At 35.8% G+C, this 13,086-nt stretch overlaps 1 protein-coding gene across 2 annotated transcripts in view; it reads right to left on the bottom strand.

The window, feature by feature from the left end:
- Positions 1–2,350: 2,350 nt before the first annotated feature.
- LOC149180593 (sterol 3-beta-glucosyltransferase UGT80A2-like) overlaps positions 2,351–13,086 on the bottom strand; it is a 394,856-nt gene continuing 384,120 nt past the window's right edge. For both annotated transcript variants that reach the window (XM_089416191.1, XM_089416190.1), the window contains exons 14-16: positions 3,622–3,669; positions 3,266–3,415; positions 2,351–2,684 (exon numbers count right to left, since the gene is read on the bottom strand). In XM_089416191.1, coding sequence (XP_089272317.1) covers positions 2,502–2,684; positions 3,266–3,415; positions 3,622–3,669 — 381 coding nt within the window. In that variant the 3' untranslated portion in view covers positions 2,351–2,501. The remainder of the gene's footprint in view (positions 2,685–3,265; positions 3,416–3,621; positions 3,670–13,086) is intronic.

Below are 13,086 nucleotides of genomic sequence, written 5' to 3'. Positions count from 1 at the left end.
TGTAGGTTGTATCTATTCATTTTGCTGGATAATATAAAAGGAAGGACTGGTTGTTTCTCTGTGGACGTAGCCCAAATTAGGTGAACCACGTATATCTGTGTCTCTCTTGTTTTATGGGTTTTTTGTGCTTATATTTCTGCAATAAATTTTATGTGTTCCATCACTCAGTAATATATAATTTTCTAACCACGGGGGAAAAAAATATAACAATAACAATAATTTAATTCTAAGATCACAACCTAGCCAAACACTATATTAATGTTTGAGAGCACCTTGTTTGTGGGGCAATCATAACAATTTCATTATTTAGCCTATAAAGGTTGGCATTCCATAGCCCTACTCACATTGAAACCTATCACCTCAAAAGAAGAAACACATACTCTTAAGCGGTAGGCCTAATACGATACACTAAATGAGATCAATTTCAACTGAATCATCCAAAAGAGAAAATATGGAGTCAAAAGAGTACTTTACGACATATCGATCAATTACAATTATATTACATATAATGTTATCACACGTGTTCCCTCTACAAAGTCTCAATACCAACAATTTCCTTAGCAACACACAAGAATGATATCACCAAAAAAGAATTGGTCATTGACCTTCACCTCAAGAGGCATTTATATAAATTTCAGGAGCTTGACTTCTTGAAGCCACACCAAAATACTCAAAAGACCTTAAATTGCAAAATTATATAGAAGGGGAGCAAGTAGCAAACTTTGAACGAGTCTTGAAATGCCATAGAACAAGTTTGAGGAGCCATTAACTAGTATTGACAAGTTTGTTGTGTCATTGAACAATTATAAAAGTTAATACAAGCTGCATTCTAAGGTTTTGACCAAATGGATTTTCTTAAAACATATCAACCAATGAGTGATGGCTTGTTGGGTCAGTAAAAGGGGCTATCTGCTATCTATTACAGGCCCCCAACAGAGTTCAAGTCTATCCAAGTGACATCCTTCTGCTTATGCTTGTCAATATATGCCCACACATGCTACAATAGTTGTGGCCAGGTGCAAACTTTGGGCAACTTTGGCAAAATAGATACTCCCTTTTACGGGAGCTTAGCCAAACACCAACCAGTTTGCATGATGCTAATGGTTTCTTTGTAATGCTAAATTTATGCACGTTAGCCTCATTGTGATAAGTGAGAGTTTAGGTTAAAAAATAATCAACCTAATTCCATGTTCAATCCAAGCGGAACCACAAAGAATTACGTCTATCAAAGACGCATTAGTTTAGCATTTAGTTCCATTTTTCCCTTTTAATGGTGTCCCCAAGCTTGAAAAGAGATCATGTCTATTCCTTCAAGAAACGAACACAATAGTTTTGCATTTAGTTCCATTTTTCCCTTTTAATGGTGTCTCCCAAGCTTGAAGGGATCATGCCTATTCCTTTAAGAAACGAAGTTAAAACAACATAGAACCTGGCAACACGTAACCCTACTGATTGTTGTTATTTCAACGTATGTTCTCCTTGTTGTCAAAAGTGACAATTTTGTGATTCAAAACTTCTTTGGATCCATTGCATTGTGGTAGAAAATCATCTTAAACATCAGCACCCTATCGAGGAATCCCACTATCGGCAGTCTTATTGTAGCTCTTAACAACAGCACTTTGATTTCCTGAATCCTGATTAAATTTTTTTCAAAACATCTTCTATCTATACTCAATATTCTTCAACAGACATCAACTCATTGCCAAGACAGCAAATAGAATCCACCAACACAGCAAGAAGAAAAGTATCTTTCCAGCAGAGCATATTAATATCACACAACTTAACTGTCATATGTCGTTCATGATCATTTTCAATCCAGACCACCAAAATATCTAATGAAATCATGCACTCCTTTATCTTCCAACCTCCAAATGTTTAATACAGTGAAACCAAGAATAAGATTTTCTACTTTGGACATAGAGTTCTTCATGTTTACTGATTGAATGCAGGGAGGCCCTGAAAAAAGGTTGGGATCACTATTATATCGTTTCAAAAGGACATTAAACAGGAAACGCTGCTTCATTATTTGGATTTATATTTATTGTAACATTCTATCTAATATCTTTTAACAATAATCTCCTACAAGGGAGGTATTTTCTTTAATAATTTGAGTCTTGTATCCATCAAACTGATGTGTTCCACATTAAGTGCCCCAGGTGACATCTGTTATGTTGACCTCTCCATTCTGCGATATGTAAAAGAGAGCGAGGGAGCTTTTCAATGTCTAGTTTTGAGAACTGTAGTTGTTGTACATGAAACCTGTATATTTTGTTTGATAATAAATGAAGTGAACCAGAAACAGCCTTAGAAAGGAAAAAGATGATTTGAAGAGCTGAATGTGCTTGCCGTGTAATGCCAAAGAATCATTTGATTATATGGATTCAAACCAAAAGGAAACAAAATCTGAATTTGTCATATGTACAAGTTCAAGCACTCGATTTTCAGTTTTACCTTCAAAGCATACCAGCCTAATAGTTGATAAACGTTATATTAAGGTACAATCAGCCACAACCAAAAACCTTTCCAACACCTGTAAAGAAGGAATCAATTAGACTATGATCCGTAGGTGGTGGCAGTGGTTGTGGCATTTTTTTGGGTAAATGTTTATGAAATGCCTTTACTGCTCCTGACACTCCATCTTCGTTCTCCATTGCCTTGGAAATTGCATCTGCATTCTTCTTTACCTGTTCAAGCAAATGGACCTGTTCAGTAATAAATACAATACAAAACCTAGTCAAGCAGGCCAGCGTGTGTGTGTACACTGTATATATATATATATATATATATATATATATATATATATATATATATGTATATATATATATATATATATATATATATATATATATATATATATATATGTATATATAAGCTGCTATAACCATTCATTTTTCAGTGTAGTACGAAATTGAAAACCCCAAGGATTAAAATCTAGAAATGCTACATAACTGCAAGAAAATAGTGCCTGTCTCTTGAAGAATGTACTTATGGTGAACAAAATATATATTTCAAACTACCAAGAAAGGCTCAAACGATGGAAGCACATAGAAATCACCCTAACATCCAAGTGAATAAAATATTATGAGCAAAAGACTAACATTAGCTATAACTTCAAAGGGCCTAATACTATTGTATGTGAAATGAGGGTGTTAATGATAACCCAGTTAAAACTGGCCATTCAAAGTAAAGTAATACTTAATTAATCAGAGTCCAAGACAATAGACTCCCTGCATTTCAAGGATGCCATTGTAGATTCACTAGATACCTGTGGGTTAAGCATGATTTGAATTGCATCAACAAGCTTGGTCAGCGAAAACTGATCTACAGGAATGGGTGGAGGCCCAAGGCCCCTAGCATGCACTCTTTCCCCCCAGAATGGCTGATCTCCGAAAAAAGGAACAATGGTAGTAGGGCACTGTAATCAAACAAACATGATAAACAGCAGTGTCCATGTGAGCTCTCGTTGAATAAATTTGGAGGCATACATGCATGCTCTGCAGTTTCAATACCGCAAGCAAAAAAAATAGCTTCTTTACAACAAGATTTCCAGGGCAAAACAATCAAAGAACCCTATGTAAGACATGAAATTATACAGCTACACAGATTATATTCATGCATTACCCCAGCTTTGAGTCCAGCTGCAGTTGTTCCTGCTCCACCATGATGTACCTGTGTAGTTCATTAAGCCAACATGAGGAACATGACATGGACATAAATTGAAATTCCTTACATTTCTGTAATAAAAAGATTGTTTTAATAATGATAACAATAATAATCTACTTTTAAGGTCATAGTCAAGCCAGACACCAAATTTGTGTGTGAGACCCATTGTTTGTGGGACAACGGACGCACATCAACGCAGAAATTTGACTGCTAAAGTCTATGGAGGTGTACATATTCTACCGCTTTCTAGTTTTGAACCTGGGACCACTTAGGAGGAAACACATGCTTTTAACCATTACGCCCTCTCACGCTGTACTCCATGTACAACAAAAGAAAAGAAAAACAAATACCAGTGTACAGGTCTACATGTGTAATGTGCACTGTCTTCTAAAAATAAGCGCTTCAAGGTAGCATTGAAGTTTTTCAAAATTTTCATTTTCCCCATTGACCATACAGGTCATTGCTCTTATAAAAAGATCATATTAGAAATATTCTAGGTTCGAAATTAAACATTCATTCACATAACAAAGTAAACCAGCGTTGGGAGTGAAGCTTACTACCAATAAAAACACTAATTATAATGGAAGCTGAAGGCAATGATACAAAAACATTTCAAAATAAATTGAAAACAGCTCAAGGTAATGGCCAGATAATGATGTGCACACTAGGTGCGGGCAGCAAAAGAAGTGAACTCATACAAATGCAAGAATGCCAGAAGAGACACTGCCACAATTGTATACAATATACACTCTACCAACTTAGATCCATCTTAACTCCAGATCTATTAAGCACTGAGAGGCATCCGAAAAACAATTGAGATGCAAATTTCTCTGTGCTTAAAATATCCCGAGTTAACATCGATGTACATTGGTGTATGTATATATTGATATATATCTTGCAACTCACTGTTAACAGTGGGTTGATAAAAAGCAGTTGAGAATGGTGCCAAACAGAATTGCCTCAGATTCCTCTTCTAATAATTGATAGGATTTCATTTTAGTGTTACATATATAGAGATTTGTGAATTATTATTATTACTCTCATATTATATCTTATCACTAATTTTTTTTTGTTTTCTATAATAGTATAACATCTTATATTGGGCTGACATATGCTGACGCCAGTTTTACGGGCATGGGACAAATGTTACGATCTCTTCAATACTGGGCTTTAGAATGTACCTTGATTCTCTTGGTGCAATAATTCATTAGGAATTTGTTACCATACGGAGCTTTTGAAGAGCAGATTTGGGGAATGCCATAGTTGAAATAAGCCTAGAAAACCCTTAACATGGCCAAAATCATTTCTATCAACATTGTGATTACAAAGCAGGCAATAAATGACCTTTATGGAGAAGCACTCAAACTAGAAAGAGGTCAAAAGCACTTTGAAAAATAAATTTGGGCATTATCTTTAGTGATGATGAGGTTGGATCTAGGTTAATTTTCAGGTTCTCCCATTTCTTCAGCTATGTGAGCTTCTCCTCTTTCCTTCCTTTCGTTATTCTGCAAGCTAGGACAGTCCCGTTTAAAGCATCCATATTCATTACATTTAGAGCATTGAACCTTGAACATAACTTTCTTCTTGGACTTCCCAAACTTTCCTTTCTTCAACTTCTTGACTCTAGCTATAAAGGCTTGAGACAGTTCATCTGATCCAATATCATCCTTTGCCTTGATCCTAGTTTCCTTGAAGATGCACTGAGCCCACAACTCATCAAAAGGACTTGAATCTTTTTGTTATGAACATAAATTATGTAAAAATAAATAAAAATAGATAATAAATAATAATCATAATAATATAAATATAATAATAAATAATAAGTAAATTAACTAATGGTTAGTTAGTTAATAATGAAAAGGCATGTCTTAGAGATATCCCTGTTTGTGAAAGGGTACTTACTTGGCTATATATATAGGACACTCATTCTCATTTGTACTCAGCGTACATCAATTCTTTATACAATATACAATTTACAATTACTATCCTACGATGGATGTCTTTGTCTACCAAGTATTTTAATATTTCTGCTGCGTATATGACTAGTGGTTGTTACATTGGTATCAGAGGTGTTCGATCCTTTGTTCGCTCAACCGCTACATAGAGCCGTGTTCTCTGATCCAGGTCTTTGACCGTCAAATTCATCAATACTGTTGTCGTTGAAGCGTTTCGCTACACGAATTTGGAGTCTCTCCATTTCGCTATCAAGCATTTGGCCATTCAATAATTTAAAAATAATAATAATAATAATAATATATGGAGAGAAAATAAAAAGTAGAAAAAAAAGGATTAAAAATAAATTAAAAATAAATAAATAAATAAATATAGTCCAATGTAGATTTTGAAGGAGAACATTCATATATATAAAAAAGGTTCTACACTATTGATAAAAAGTGCATGATAAAGATAAGAGAGAATCTTTCCAAATATATTTAAAACTATACGTAAGAGAAGGAAGAGTAGATAATATTATCTTGATTCTTCATTAAGTGGTTTACAAGCCCGTGGTTATAGAAACCCATGGTAATTGTTCATGGTATTTTAAAAGTAAAAGAAAAACAAAAGGAATACAAAATCTCTTTATGTGAATGGTAAGTTTTACTTTTTACGTGGAGAAGCCCGTGGTTTTAGAAACCCATGGTAATTGCCCATGGTATTTTAAAAGTAAAAGAAAAACAAAAGGAATACAAAATCTCTTTATGTGAATGGTAAGTTATACTTTTTACGTGAAGAGTAGATAATATTATTTTGATTCTTCATTAAGTGGTTTACAAGCCCGTGGTTTTAGAAACCAATGGTAATTGCCCGTGGTATTTTAAAAGTAAAAGAAAAACAAAAGGAATACAAAATCTCTTTATGTGAATGGTAAGTTTTACTTTTTACGTGGAGAACATTAACTGAGTCAAAAGTACATAAGTGAACATATATTTTATCTTATAAGCCAAAGAGGTGAATAGTCACGTTTCACTACGGTTGTAACTTTTCAAAAAGAAAAAGAAAAGATTATAAATAAAAGATATGTAAAGAGAAGTTTTATATTATAAAGGGGTATTTCATGTCGTAAAATTACTGAAAATATATATAAGTACAAAGCGGGTATTATTATAGATAGAAGGTTACTTAAAAGATACATATATTAAAGTATATAAAGGGTTAAATCTAGAACTATAAAGAGGCATAAGGATAACAAGTTATAACGAAGGAAGTTTTTTAAAAGAATTCTAATAAATATAAGATGCAGTTTATTTAAAGAGTGGAGCTATATTAACTTATTTTAAAGTGGGAAAAAATATATAATTGAGGAAAATAAAAGTAAAAGGGGTTATCATTAAAACCTGAGCTCTTCGACGAACACAAAAGAAGTCCATTTTTGAAGAACATATCAGTCCCTGCAAGTAATATCTTAATTGAGAGATCTTCATTAGAAAGGATGCCATGCCCTCATCCTTTGATTTCTTCATTCTATATAGCTTATTCCTCAAAGACATATTTTGTCCCGATGTACTTACATAATGTATTCATTAGCTTATCGTACATGGCCTTAGAAGTTTTCAAGTTTGCAACAAATGGAACAAGGGGATCCTTAATAGATTCCACATGATCCCTTATGCCCTTACTTCTCCTTTCTTGTACTTTGCTAGAACTTGAGTCATGTCTTTGCTTGGTTTAGTAATTTCACCATTAACATATTCCATTACCTCATGTTCTATAAGTGCTAGGTCAATCCTTTTCTTCCATGCAAGGAAATTTGATGCTCCAATGAGCTTACTGCTCTCCTTGCAAAAAGAACCGATAAGACCTATAGATTCAAACATAGAGTAACAATATTATACTTGATGACCAAGATTCTCCTCTTCCTTGATGATGTCTTCAACTTTCTTGATGCATTCAAGATCTTTGAAGAGACTTCAATAATGTCCTTGAAAGATCTTTTCTAAGATTCATCCAACAACAACTTCCAAGAGTGATGAATGATATCAAGATCCTTTGGTGCTTCCTTCAAAGATGTCTACTATGAGCCCTTCAATAGATCTCCTTTCAAAGAAGATCAATCAACCTTCTAGTAGTCTTCCTCTTCAGGTCTTCCTTTGACGAGAGCTAGATGTAGTCCCTTTCTCAACAAAGGTTTGATAACGTGGCCCTTCTTTTAGATCAATAGGTCTTTTTCCTTCACCTTAGCAAACCCTTCCTATCCACAAGATGATCCTTCTAGCTTCCTTCTTGTTCACCTTAACTCTGATAACACGTTGGAAAATGCAATAAGGCAACTTATTAATTTAGAATTTCCTTAACTTTAATACTTGTTTGTGAACTTTATTATTCTTCTTGTATTTCTTTATTAGATCTTCTTCATCAAACAAATATCAAGAGAAAAATAATAAAGACAATGGACATAGAAGTTAGGCTCCAAGCCAGGGCAAACCCCTCCAAGGGGAAAACCTAGAAACTCTTCTCTTCTTATAGAATTTGCTTCAAATAAGACAACAAAGACCCAAACCCTAGACCAAGTCCTCCTCTAGGTATCGAGTTAGCCCTTCAAATTATCACAGCTCAATCCTGCTTTAACCTACTTCTAGTTGCAACTTTAACCACAACATCAACCCGCAATTTTGTCCTGCAACTTCAACCCTGTAGCTACTGCAACAACCCTAATCCATCTTCTTCAAAAGTCCTTCCTTGAGCAAGACAGATCCTCCCCAAGTCAACGAAGTCAAGACAAAATATTCCTTCTCCCAGCAACTCAACGTTGCACTTTGTCCTACTACAACTCGGACCTGCAATTTCGGCCTCCTTTGTAGTTGTAGAAACCCTAGAATTTCACTCGTGTGTGAGAGAGATAGAGCCCAAAAACAAGTTTTCTTTAACTTCTTTAGCACTGTGGACCTTCGCTCAACCTTCCTTGTCTCTTCTAGCTGTAGATCTAACCTTTTCAAGAGAGATCGAACTTGTGAGTAAGTGCCAAATGAGGTTGAACTACGCCTTTATATAGCCTTTCCAAGGGGTCGAAATCCCTCTTAGGTTGACTTGAAGCTTCCAGGGTTGACTTGTACTTTGGAGGTTTCCAAGACTTTCTAGGCTCAAAATAAATTATTTTACAAGATATATTTTGCCCGGGAGGGTCTTATAAACATGATGTTGCTCTCTTGACTCGTGGAAATAAATCCTATGACTTAACAAACCCTAGAAACATGAAAAACATGCCTTTACCTAGAAGACCATTAATAAAGAGCATGAAATCCATCTTTAAAATAACAATTTTCCTTTTCTTCTTTTGTTTGTTACATAGGATACATATTGAAATGAGTACAACAACAATTATGAAGGACCGAAACTAGTTACATTTCCAACACTAGATCCCCAGATGCTCATGGCCTGGACGAAATCAACCTCTTGGCCCTTTTGGCAATTCGTAGAGCCCTCTTGGCAATTTCGTACAACCTCCTAGAAAATACAGCCTCCACAAGGAATCTTGGCCTCTTCGAGAAACACGGGCCTTCCTAGAATCCTCATGGCCTCAATAACTTGGCCTCCCTGTCTGCAGAAAAACTGTGAAAGAATTCCTCCTTCGGATCTCGGAAATGGGAAGAATACTAATGAAAGAAAACCTTGAAAAATATTCACTGCTACAACTGATGTTGAACCCTTATTGGTGTCAATCACAATAACCATGACCATGATCTCCAAGGCTGCCCATTGATTTCCTTTATAATCTCTCGTTGAGAAATCAATGACCATTATTTAGATCTAAACTTATCTAATCAATGCCTAAGATCACTTAGAAACTTTTCTAGAAGTCTCTAGCGGAAAATCGACCATGTCTCAATTATTACTAATTAATAAATTTATTCCCCTAAGTTAAAACTTAAGAAATAATAAAAATCAATTAATTAATCTAATTAAGACATTTCCATTGGAAAGAATAACTTGGGCTTGGAGATATTTTCTTCTCTTGTGTTCCTAGCTTCATTGACACCAAGGCTAGAACACCTATCTGAGCTACATCAACCAACACTCCCTCTTAGCGAGGAAGGTGTTCTATGTTGTACACCATCGTGCTCCGTGCTCACATCTGGAACACCTGTCGCCTTGAGTACCCCATGGCCCATTCCACTATGCCATAGCTCTCCTGGAATGTTGTTGCAAGCCATGAGTGCAAACTCATCCTCCATTCAACTAGAAAGCTCATCTGTTGTTGCTACAGTATGCTTCTCACCCTTCTTGTCACCTTTCTTCTTGTGCAGGAAATTGCTGCAGTAATGACCAAATTCGTGACAACCATAGCACTTGATCTTCGACATGTCCTTTTCCTCCTTGGAGTTGGACCCTTTTACTGGATTCCTTCTCCGCTTTACCCTTGCTCACAAGAGAAACATTCTCTTTGTCATCCTCCTTCTGCTTAGAACTACTGCTAGTACCATTGCTACCTTTCACAAGGCTTAGTGGAAGCTCCTGATGTGTGAAGTCATTCCACAAGTGTTCCCAAATAGCAAAATTAGATCTTACACTAACCACTTGCACGAAAACATCCCACTGCTTCTGAAACCCATTCAACATTGTTCTCACAAGCTCTTTGTCCTCGACCTTCTCTCCAATGGCTACTATCTCATCTCTGACTGTCTTGATGTGAGTGAGATAACTAACAATGTTCTCTCCCTTATTTTGTCTAGTGCTTTTGAGCTTCTCTCTTAGGATCATTTTCTGATTCATATTTTTATCTTGGAAAAGTTTGTTGATGGCATCCCACATCTTCTTGGTCGTATCTTCTTCTGCCAAATGTGGAACAATGTGGTCCTTGACCCCATCTAGAATAATACGCCTAGCCTTGGCATCATCTTTTTGGTACTCATGCAACATGATAGGATTTGTTGGTACAACAATATGTGTCGTAGAAAACTCCTTCAGTCCATACTCTTCCAAAATAAGAACTATCGTATTTTCTAAACAACAAAGTTAGATGCGCCATCCAACCTATCTTGATCCCTCAATCCTGCTAAATCCATTACTAAAGCCCTCGAGAGGCTCAAGAAATGACGATAATGATAAAGAAAAATATAGCAACCTCAGGAAAGGGTGGTTGGCTTAATGATCAAGAGTCGAGTTGAAACAAAGCCCAGAGATATAAATTATATTGATCCAGCATTGGATGTGTTACAACAAAATCTAGCACCTTAGTGCAAGCCTTACTAGGTGGCTTAGACCAAGTATAATAATGGGAATGTCACCATTATCACATTAGCAACAACTCCCCTCATTTTAGTAGAAATAATCCAATGAAAAGGAGGCTTCCCTAATTGATCTTAGGGGTCATATAACCCAATTAGCTCAAGCAAAGTGGCTCTATAAGGGTTCTATAATGATTTCCAAAAAAGGATAAAAAGAAGAATTTATGGCTTAAGATGGATTTAAGAGTAGATTCTAGATTTCAGTTTCAAGGTTCCTATGGCTCTTCTAGAGGCTCGGGTCAACCAATAGAGACTCAAGTGTTGAATTTTCCTAACACCCTAGGTATGGTCTATGGCTAGACTTAGCACACAAACACAGTAGTAGTGTTCAACCAAACAACTTTGCACAATGGAAATATAACAACAATGAATCAATAAAATACACAAATTTACATATGGCCCAAACACTTCTTATTAGTCCATCAACAAGAAATTCATAAGGCTCTTGCACTAGGGATCACGACCCTTTATGAAACCTGATACAAGATCAATGTACAAGTAGGGCTTGAGGTCAATTCCTTTATGTTGAAGAATGTAACTAGGTTAGGTCTTCATAAATTGTATTTGAGTCATAATGAAATGTATTTATCAAAAAAAAAGAAAAATATTTTTTTATTATTATTAATATGACTTATTAAAGCATGGGCTTCATGCTTGGGTCATCATGTTTTAGGATGAAGTTTCCATTGAGGACTTCTAGGATTTATTATGCGTCATTAGAGTCATTGCCCATCTAAAGAGATCCTTCTTGAGCTTTTGGATCATGTAAAAAGATTAATAGTCGAATAAGGTATTTACCACCTCCACACCAAGTCAGCGTCAAACAGGGTAATTCGACCTAACCAGAGGCTTATATATACAAGAAATTCGAATTCATTTGGAGCACTCTCTCTCACTCGAGATCGACATCCAAGAAGAAGAGTAGAAAAAATGTGAAGTTGCAGAAGGAGGAGGAAATTTGCTAGAAGAAGGAAGATCGAAGTTTTTGGGTTTGTCTCTCTCTCACTTGTGGATTTGTTGGGCTAACTGCTAGGTCAAAGTTGGTGTTGGTCTAACTACTGGGTCGGAGTTATTGTTGGGCTAACTGTTGGGTCAAAGTTATTGATGGGCTAACTGTTGGGTCGAAGCTGTTGTTGGGCTACTGCTGGGTCGAAGTTCTACTAGATCGAATTTTTGTTGCTGCTACAAGTAGTTGCTACTAAGTCGATGTTATTGTTGAAAGGATTATCATTTACAGAAGGAAAAAAGGGTTGACTTGGTGTGGAGGAAGTCTGTGTCTAGGTCAAGAGTCTTGGATCATCTCGTGAAATTATTAAGGAAGAGTTGTTGACTGGGTTTTCCCCTAGATAGGGGTTTTTCCCTGGTTGTCCGCCTACATCTGGTGTTTGTGATCTTTGTGCTATTGTTTTGGTAATTTCTTGATGAACTAAAAGATAAAAGAGGAACATAAGAAAAACATAAGAATATCACAAGTAATTATCTATATAAAGAAAACCTTTCTGCCTTTTTTATTTTCTAACATGGTATCAGAGCTAAGGTGAAGAAGAGAAAAATGCAGCTCAAAAATCTACTGAAAGGAGAATAAGGAGTTTTAAAAAGCTCTGAATAAGGGTCATCAAAAGGATCATATAAAAAGTCAAGTCTATCATCTTCAAGGACAATATCTAACTCAATGAAAGGAGAAAGCAAATTAGAAGGAGCGTCCAACTATAGGGCATGGAAGAAGAGGATAGACCTCATCCTCGAGAAGAATAAAGTTTTGGATCTAGTCAAGGGAAAGGTAAAGAAGCCTACTAATGAGTCAAGTGATGTAGAAAAGGCAAAGTTCAGGGAAACAGAAATATTGGCCATGACACTAATGGTGGATGGAATAAAGGATAACCTCATCCCCTATATATCCAACATAGACTCTGTTCAAGAGATGTATGAGGCATTATCCAAATTATTCACTATCAAGAATCTTGGTCAAATAGCAAGTCTTAAAAATGAACTAAGATCTATAAAGATGACAAAGGAAGACATTGTGGCATCCTTCTTTGTGAGAATAGCTAGATTAAGAGACGAACTCCAGGAAATTTATGACATAGTATTAGAGAAAGAGCCTATAATCATTGCACTTCTAGGTTTACCAACATCATGGAGTGCCTTCTCATCAGGTCTCAACCGATGGAAGGAGACTCCTATGTTTGAACAACTATGG

Source organism: Pinus tabuliformis, chromosome 3_2, assembly GCF_031772625.1.
Source record: "Pinus tabuliformis cultivar Carrire ecotype Pingquan chromosome 3_2, CPIR1, whole genome shotgun sequence".
In the NCBI taxonomy this organism is placed as follows: domain Eukaryota; kingdom Viridiplantae; phylum Streptophyta; class Pinopsida; order Pinales; family Pinaceae; genus Pinus; species Pinus tabuliformis.
The sequence above is the reverse complement of the archived record's forward strand: the minus strand, read 5'-3'. Positions and strand labels throughout refer to the sequence as shown.